The sequence below is a fragment of the Salvelinus fontinalis genome, chromosome 23 (assembly GCF_029448725.1).
Source record: "Salvelinus fontinalis isolate EN_2023a chromosome 23, ASM2944872v1, whole genome shotgun sequence".
NCBI classification, from domain to species: domain Eukaryota; kingdom Metazoa; phylum Chordata; class Actinopteri; order Salmoniformes; family Salmonidae; genus Salvelinus; species Salvelinus fontinalis.
This window is the reverse complement of record NC_074687.1, coordinates 29342910-29351945: the sequence shown is the minus strand read 5'-3', so window position 1 is coordinate 29351945 and position 9036 is coordinate 29342910. Positions and strand designations below refer to the sequence as shown.

Sequence of the window (9036 nt, the reverse complement as noted above, 5' to 3'; positions counted from 1 at the left end):
GCTGAATTATGTATATTCAATCAGCAAATTGCGAAATAAATTGACAATAATGTTTGAATTATAAATAATAACTGTGATATTAAATGTGTTATAACGTTCATAAAATTTCAAGCTTCTATTCAAACAGTCAATTGGTTTACAGACACTCTATTGTTGAATTTACATTTAGTAAACATGCTTTCAAGTTATTCGGTTTACAGATGTAAGACATGAGGTCCGGCTTCACTTCATAATATCCAACCTATAAAAAACACTGTATTGTTGTGGTTGAAAGAGCAGTAGAGCTCTCTGCTCTCAGCTCTCTTTCCCCTAGTGAATACTGAATGTGAAGGATCATGGTTTAAGCTTCAAAGCTGCAAGTCAGTGCTTTGGAAGGGATGTAGCAGAACAGAGAAACATGTCCATTGGGCTAGCCTTGGGCTGTTTAGTGCAGTGTGCGGGCCGAATTCAATAGATAATGAGCACTCCCAGTTTACAATGGCTACCTCCTGTGTTACAGATTTGTCTCAGACACCTGTCTGTCTTCTAGAAAACTCAGAAAACATGTCAGATGAGGTCTAAACAATTCTACAGCAGAAAATGTATGTATGTTTGCTTTAGATTTTGTAAGATAAAGACTGGTATAGGGCCTACACTGCACCATTAGAGTTAACACTATACCCACTAGTAATTTTTACAATTGTATTACATTTAAACATTTCATTTTACTACAGACTATTCATCATATGAGCGCATGGATATGTGGATCTACTATTTGGGTGGTGGAGATTACCTTTCTACAGCATCAGAGAGGTACTGTATAAGGAGAAGAGTCCAACCCCACAGAAGGTTGAGTGGTAGGGCCAACACTGCACTGTTGGAGTTAACTCTAGTAACCCACTAGTAATTTCCAAAATTGTATTACATTTAACAATGTCATTTAAGTGTAAAATACTACATATGTCTTATTTACCCATTCTGGAAAATTATGGCAGAACCACCCAAGCATGTGGTTTGAGACCATGAAACCCTGAGCCCATAGATATGTGGGCCTACTGGTGGTGGCAAGATGACCTTTTACGGAGAGGAGACCAACCCAAGGAGAGATGGGGAAGATCCAAAAGGTAATTCAGGTGAAATCTAAAGCCCTGGAATGTTTTATCAATGTCAAACCCAGGAGATATGTAGGCTATTTTATTCCCATGACTCCATCTCTGCCTAATGCTACCTTAGTTCTACAAGTCACACATTTATCCACGTGTAATATGCAACTATAAGTAATTATTTAGTCGTGTTTGCATGTATCAAATGACCTCTTCAATTTATGAGAAAATAACATTTTGCTCCATGAAAACCATGTAGACCAAAAGGTTTAGGATCGCATCTACCCGAAACTTCCTTAAACTGATAATGATGGTACCCGGGCTAATGATCATATACAAGTTATAAAATAGCCAATCAATAATATTGTTTTATGGGGAATGGGTGATCAAAATTTATCCAAAACTATAGACACATGGTGGTGCAAACACTAACACTAACCATGAGCCATTGACGGATGTCCATCTTGTGACACAATGGTTCGATGCTAAGTAATATTAGACACACTTCTATGCGTTTTAAAAAGCCAAGACGCGCACATTCTGTATCCTCCTACCCCGCCTTCCATTCTTTCCCTCCCCTCTCTCATCGCTCTCTCCCTCTCTTACTGTCTGTCGTACGTCCGTTTAGCTGAACACCTAGCAGAGACCTACTGATCAATGTGAATGTACGGAGTGAGGGAGTGTTGCTGGTCCGTTCCGCAAACAGATTCCTCTTGGCATCCCTGAAGAACGGCGCTCGATTAGGGGGGCTCTCCTGGACTCGCGTGGGAGAAGTGCTGTGGCTCTTCAGCCCTCACTCCGCAACGATGTCCACATTTCTAATCGCCTTTTTCACCATATCGGGATTATTTTCGTGTGTGAAGACAGACGTGGATGCAGAACAAGGTAAGAGAAGCAGGGTAGCAGCTGGTGCGTATGGGAGATGCACAGTCCGATCAAACTTCGCTTGTTCACTCTTTACCATACCGGTGCATGGCCGGGATAACGGGATAATTCAGTTTACTAACATTATGTTGCAACATAATGTTAGTTTTTCTCACCCTTTGCTAGTCAGTATCGTAGATGAAATATTCTCAAAATTGCCCACCATGATTCTGGCGACGGTGGTGCAAATGCGAATGCCATTCATCCCCATGCCATCGGAATAATTGAGTCAAAATGATGGGTTGACATTTGTGTATGGTCTATTTCTATTCAGAATGATGATGTAATAGGCTATAACTAAATGCGGAAGTTGAGCATCATAAGTAGCCTACCCTAAATCATAGTTCGTGGCATATTGTCCGTGGAGACCTATGCTGTACCGTAGGCTGTAGCCTAGGTTGTAGAATGCAGCCCGCGACATGCGATGCAGTGACACCGACACGGTGAAAAAGAATTATGTGTTACCTTTCCAGAATTATCGTCCAAAAACTGGTGATTTTGGCACAGCCTTTGCACCAGCCTTGACTTGTAGTATAGTTTATTGACATAAAATAGCCTATACATGGATGTTGCGTTTAGATGGGTTGTTCAAATGTGTTGTGCGAAACAATGACATAAACTGGGAAATGAATGTAGAAAGTGAGTGAATTGAAGAATGAAATTGGGATATGCCCATCCTCCATCTATCAACCGATCAATTAGGTGTTTGTAATGCTCTCTAAGATTTATTTTCTACTTTTCAGCTCATCTTTTGTTTTACTTTGTTGCTATAGAGAGTCTAGTTGATCTGTTGAGGGGCAGGCAATATAAATATAGAAAACGTCATCAATACCCCCAACAGAGCGTGAAAACGATGAAGCAGAATAAAGCCTACGGCAGGTAATCACAGCAGGTGAAACAATGTTTACTTTAGTCTTTCAAAAGATTCATTTAAAGTTCCAATTCCCCGTGGACGCCCTACTGCTCAGATACATTTTTTTTTAATGCAGAGTTTGAGGTTGTCAGCATTGCGCCGCTGCTAAGACTCAGACATCTCAACGTGAAGGAATCGGTGTTATAGGCTTTGCAAAGTGTTTCAAGTGCGACTAAACTTCAGCATGGATTTCTTTACAATTCAATAAAAACACACACACACACACACACACACACACACACACACACACACACACACACACACACACACACACACACACACACACACACACACACACACACACACACACACACACACACACACACACACACACACACACACACACCGTTTATGTGTTGTTGCTGAGATTTAATCTATTTCACCATACTATTGCATGCCTTCATTTAGTTCAGGTCTGCACATCAAATAGTCTTATACCTGCCTCGCTGAGGATATCAGACATATATGGATATGGCTATTAGAATAGCTTGAGTGAAATCCAGGTAGTTTCATAAAAAAGAACTGTGAACTGGTCTGGTATCCCCTGGGAATACTTCTGTAGAATTAATTATTCATGGGAGAGATGGAGGAACTTATCCATTAAGAAGTAAAGATAAAATGCCATTTTGGATTTAATAGACCTTAAGCATGCCTGTGCACAATACCAGATAGATAAAGTCATTTGGGGTTTACGTTTTGATTTTAAATTACTGTAGGCTAATAGTTTTACTCAGAAGAATATCAAGTATTTTCCTGTTGGTATTCGTCTTGGGAAAGGTATGATACTTTTTTTTTGCCTATTTTTTTATGCCATTATGTACTTGTTCCTAAATCAGTCCCTGCCATCTAACATTGAGCAGACGCCAGGGACTAGCAGTACAATGCTGAGCAAACACAATGACATGATGAGAGTTGAGGAGAGGAGGTAGCTATAGTCCATACTAACCTGCCTTTATTTTATCACAGTACCCTTGATCTCCTGTGGTGTCTGCCACAGTAGATAACCATCACCACATACAAACAGCTCAAGGTTGTTTGAAATGTATAACCCCTTTTACCATGGCTATGGTTGTATGGTTAAAGACACAGGTTGGATGCAATGCTTCCCTAATGTAATCTAATGACATTAGTAAGGTTTCCTTCAGGGGCTAATTAGATGAGATGTTATCTATCTGAGCACCATGCTTCTATGCTGGACTATCATCAAGTAGAATGGGAGGTACTCCTGTTGATGGATATAAATAAGTAAATCAGTAGTCTACATGCAGATATATATAGCCTTAAATACACTGAGTGTACAAAACATTAGGAACATATTCCTAATATTGAGTTGCACCCCCCTTTTGCCCTCAGAACAGCCTCAAATCGTCGGCCCATGGACTCTACAAGCTGTCGAAACCGTTCCAAAGGGATGCTGGTTCATGTTGACTCCAATGCTTCCCACAGTTGTGTCAAGTTGGCTGAATGTCCTTTGGGTTGTGGACCATTTTTGATACACACTGGAAACTTTTCAGCATGAAAAACTCAGTAGCGTTGCCGTTCTTGACACACTCATACTGTTGCTACCAACACATACACAATCCATGTATCCATTATCTCAAGGCTTAAAAATCCATATTTAACCTGTCTCCGCCCCTTCATCTACACTGATTGAAGTGGATATAACAGATGACATCAATAAGTGATCATAGCATTCACCTGGATTCATTATGGAAAGAGCAGGTGTTTCTAATGTTTTGTATGCTCAGTGTATATTGTAATGTAAAATATTGAATATAGTGAGATAAGTCTTAACAGCCAATGTCTATGACTAGACTGATAAAATGATGTTTTGTACAATCAGTGTATAGCCATATATCTATCTCTATACATTTACAGTATGTTTCTGTAATATATTTCTACTTGTTTTCTTTCTTGTTTTCTTGTTTTCTGTGGTAACAGTAGCCCATAAAAATCTGTTTTGTTTATGAACGAAAGGGTCTCCTAGAGATTATCAATGTCACCTTACTGTATGGTTGCGTTACATGATCTGCAAGGAGACTTTCCAAGGAAACGGATGTGTTTAACTCTTGACCCTGTGAGGCTCTTAGGCTGGACCCACTTCTGTTTTCATAGCTGGTTTACATATTTGTCCGGATGGAAAGCATTTCTGTAAAATGTGCTGGCTGTTATGGCTTTCTAGGAGAACCAGCCCAACCCGATGCTGTTCCAAAATGGCAGAGCCAAGTCAAGGCCTCCGCATCAGGTGATCTCAGTTTAATTTGTTTACTCAGTAAACATTCTCATCAAATCAAATCAAACTTGATTTGTCACATGCGCCGAATACAACAAGTGTAGAGCTTACCGTGAAATGCTTACTTACAAGCCCTTAACCAACATTGCAGTTCAAGAAGAGTTATACAAATTTTTACCAAATAAACGAAAGTAAAAAAAATATTAAAAGTAACACAATAAAATAACAATAACCAGGCTATCTACAGGAGGTACCGGTACTGAGTCAGTGTGCGGGGGTACATGTTAGTTGAGGTCATTTGTACATGTAGGTAGGGGTGAAGTGACTATGCATAAATAATAAACAGCGAGTAGCAGCAGTGTACAAAACAAATGGAGGTGGGGTCAATGTAATAGTCCGGTGGCCATTTGATTAACTGTTCAGCAGTCTTATGGCTTGGGGGTAGAAGCTGTTAAGAAGCTTTTTGGTCCTAGACTTGGCGCTCCGGTACCACTTGCCGTACGGTAGCAGAGAAAACAGTCTATGACTTGGGTGACTGGAGTCTCTGATAATTTTATGGGCTTTCCTCTGACACCGCCTATTATATAGGTCCTGGATGGCAGGAAGAATGGCCCCAGTGATCTACTGGGCTGTACACACTACCCTCTGTAGCGCATTACGGTCACGGCTGTCTCGGTGTGTCTGTACCATGATAGTTCGTTGGTGATGCGGACACCAAGGAACTTGAAACTCTCGACCCGCTCCACTACAGCCTGGTCGATGTTAATGGGGGCCTGTTCGACCCTTCTTTTCCTATAGTCCACAATTTGCTCCTTTGTCTTGCTCACATTGAGGGAGAGGTTGTTGTCTTGGCACCACACTGCCAGTTCTCTGACCTCCTCCCTATAGGTGTCTCATCGTTGTCGGTGATCAGGCCAACACTGTTGTGTCATCAGCAAACTTAATGATGGTGTTGGAGTCGTGTTTGGCCATGCAGTCGTGGTTGAACAGGGAGTACACTACTGGTCAAAAGTTTTAGAACACCTACTCATTCAAGGGTTTTTCTTTATTTTACTATTTTCTACATTGTAGAATAATAGTCAAGACATCAAAACTATGAAATAACACATATGGAATAATGTAGTAACCAAAAAAGTGTTAAACAAATCTAAATATATTTTATATTTGAGATTCTTAAAAATTAAGAAAAACTCTTGAATGAGTAGGTGTTCTAAAACTTTTGACCGGTAGTGTACATGTCAATGGAACACATTTGATTTCATAGGCAAAGCCCACTGCAATACAAATATGGTATAAAGAGAACTGAAATGACCAAGACAAGACATTCTATCCAATTCTATCAGTTAAGTGCTATTGTTAGTGGACTCCTCAGTTCTACACAGGATTAGGCTAGAGATAGAATAGCCCATGGCCCCAGGGTATGTGAGCAGGCATTGACAGTCAGGTGCTCCCAGATGGCTTGTTATGGTCTGGATGTGGTTACTGGATGCTGAAAGAATTGGATAGAATGTCTTGTCTTGGTCATTTAAGTTCTCTTTAGAACAGATTTGCACTGCAGTGGGCTTTGCCTATAAAATTGAATTTGTAGCATTGACATGTATATGATGAGAATGTTTACTGAGTAAACAAATCAAACAGATTTTCTTATTACTGCTGACACAATGTGATGTTTACATAAAATGGTTTTCCGCAGTGTCAGCTTAACTGAATAAATTCCAAAGACTATATTTAATCTACCTCCATATACAGTGGCAATAAAAAGTATGTGAACCCTTTGGAATTATCTGGATTTCTGCATAAATTGGTCATATCTGATCTTCATCTAAGTCACAACAACATTGTTGTTTTTCTTGTCTATATTGAATACACAATTAAAAATTCATAGTGTAGGTTGGAAAGGTATGTGAACCCCTAGGCTAATGACTTCTCCAAAAGCTAATTGGAGTCAGGAGTCAGCTAACCTGGAGTACAATCATTGAGACGAGATTGGAGATGTTGGTTAGAGCTGCCCTGCCCTATAAAAAACACTCACAAAATTTGAGTTTGCTATTCACAAGAAGCATTGCCTGATGTGAACCATGCCTCTAATAAAAGAGATCTCAGAAGACTTAAGATTAAGAATTGTTGACTTGCATAAAGCTGGAAAGGGTTACAAAAGTATCTCTAAAAGCCTTGATATTCATCAGTCCATAGTAAGACAAATTGTCTATAAATGGAGAAAGTTCAGCACTGTTGCTACTCTCCTTAGGTGTGGCCATCCTGCAAAGATGACTGCAAGAGCACAGCAGAGAATGCTCAATGAGGCTAAGAAGAATCTTAGAGTGTCAGCTAAAGAATTAAAGAAATCTCTGGAAAATGCTAACATCTCTGTTCACGAGTCTACTATATGTAAAATACTAAACAAGAATCGTGTTCATGGGAGGACACCACGGAAGAAGCCACTGCTGTCCAAAAAAACATTGCTGCACGTCTGAGGTTCGTAAAAGATGTTCCACAGCGCTACTGGCAAAATATTGTGTGGACAGATGAAACTAAAGTTGAGTTGTTTGGAAGGAACACACACGCTATGTGTGGAGAAAAAAAAGGCACAGCACACCAACACCAAAATCTCATCCCAACTGTAAAGAATGGTGAAGGGAGCATCATGCTTTGGAGCTGCTTTGCTGCCTCAGGTCCTGGACAGATTGCTATCATTGACGGAAAAATTAATTCCCAAGTTTATCAAGACATTTTGCAGGAGAATGTAAGGCTATCTGTCAGCCAATTGAAGCTCAACAGAAGTTGGGTGATGCAACAGGACAACGACCCAAAACACAGAAGTAAATCAACAACAGAATGGCTTCAACAGAAGATAATACGCCTTCTGGAGTGGCATGACCTCAAGAGAGCGATTCATACCAGGCATCCCAAGAATATTGCTGAACTGAAACAGTTCTGTAAAGAGGATTGGTCCAAAATTCCTCCTGACCATTGTGCAGGTCCTGATCCGCAACTACAGAACACGTATGGTTGAGTTTATTGCTGCCAAAGTAGGGTCAACCAGTTATTAAAACCAAGGGTTCACATACTTTTCCCACCCTGCACTGTGAATGTCTACACTGTGTGTTCAATAAAGACATGAAAACGTATAATTCTTTGTGTGTTATTAGTTTAAGCAGACTGTTTGTCTATTGTTGTGACCTAGATGAAGATCATATCAAATTTTATGACCAATTTATGCAGAAGTCCAGGGAATTCCATAGGGTTCACATACTTTGTCTTGCCACTGTATCTTGTGTGGTTCAACAAACTCTCAACATCTGCGAAACAAAGCCATTATCTCACCTATGCACCTTTTCCTAACAGTCAAGCTGTTAGTAAGCTTCTCCCTAGTTTTCTAGCCAACTTAAAGCTTGAGGGGTAAAGTTCAATGAACATGAGACATGGGGATGAATGATGCCAACTAAAATACACAGAGTTGACCATACAGGATTTGTATGAATCACTTCTCAGGCAGTAGTACTAGACCAACCACTACCTCATCTCTTCCTCTATAAATCAGACTAGCTTTCAGCACTCACTGCTCTGAGACAACAAGCTCTATTTCATCCTGGTTTCAAGAGGGTTCAAGTACAGTATAAGGGGAATCAGCTGACCAATATCTACAGTGGTTTCTCCCATCACTCTTCACACTATAGTTCCGACTGCCGACCCGAACTGTGTTTTTCTGGTTTGGATATTGAATTTTCACATTGTTCTTTTCAGCACAGTTACAGCAAATAAGGCCAGCAGTGTACTGCTCAGCTTGGCTTGGTTCAGTTCAGCTCAGAAGTGTGAAAAATCACATTTGATAACAGTGTCCTATTGAGGTTCTGTAGCCATTGGATTTTGATTGTGATAACTCA

General features: G+C 40.2%; 1 protein-coding gene across 6 annotated transcripts in view; it reads left to right on the top strand.

Annotated features, from left to right (window-relative positions):
- Positions 1-1635: 1635 nt before the first annotated feature.
- LOC129821085 (low-density lipoprotein receptor-related protein 1B-like) overlaps positions 1636-9036 on the top strand; it is a 458866-nt gene continuing 451465 nt past the window's right edge. For 4 of the 6 annotated variants that reach the window (XM_055878363.1, XM_055878360.1, XM_055878361.1 and 1 more), the window contains exon 1: positions 1646-1967. In XM_055878363.1, the coding sequence (XP_055734338.1) occupies positions 1889-1967 (79 nt within the window). In that variant the 5' untranslated portion in view covers positions 1646-1888. Of the gene's footprint in view, positions 1968-9036 lie in introns of all 6 variants that reach the window. The other 2 variants (XR_008754267.1, XM_055878362.1) reach the window with 2 other exon arrangements.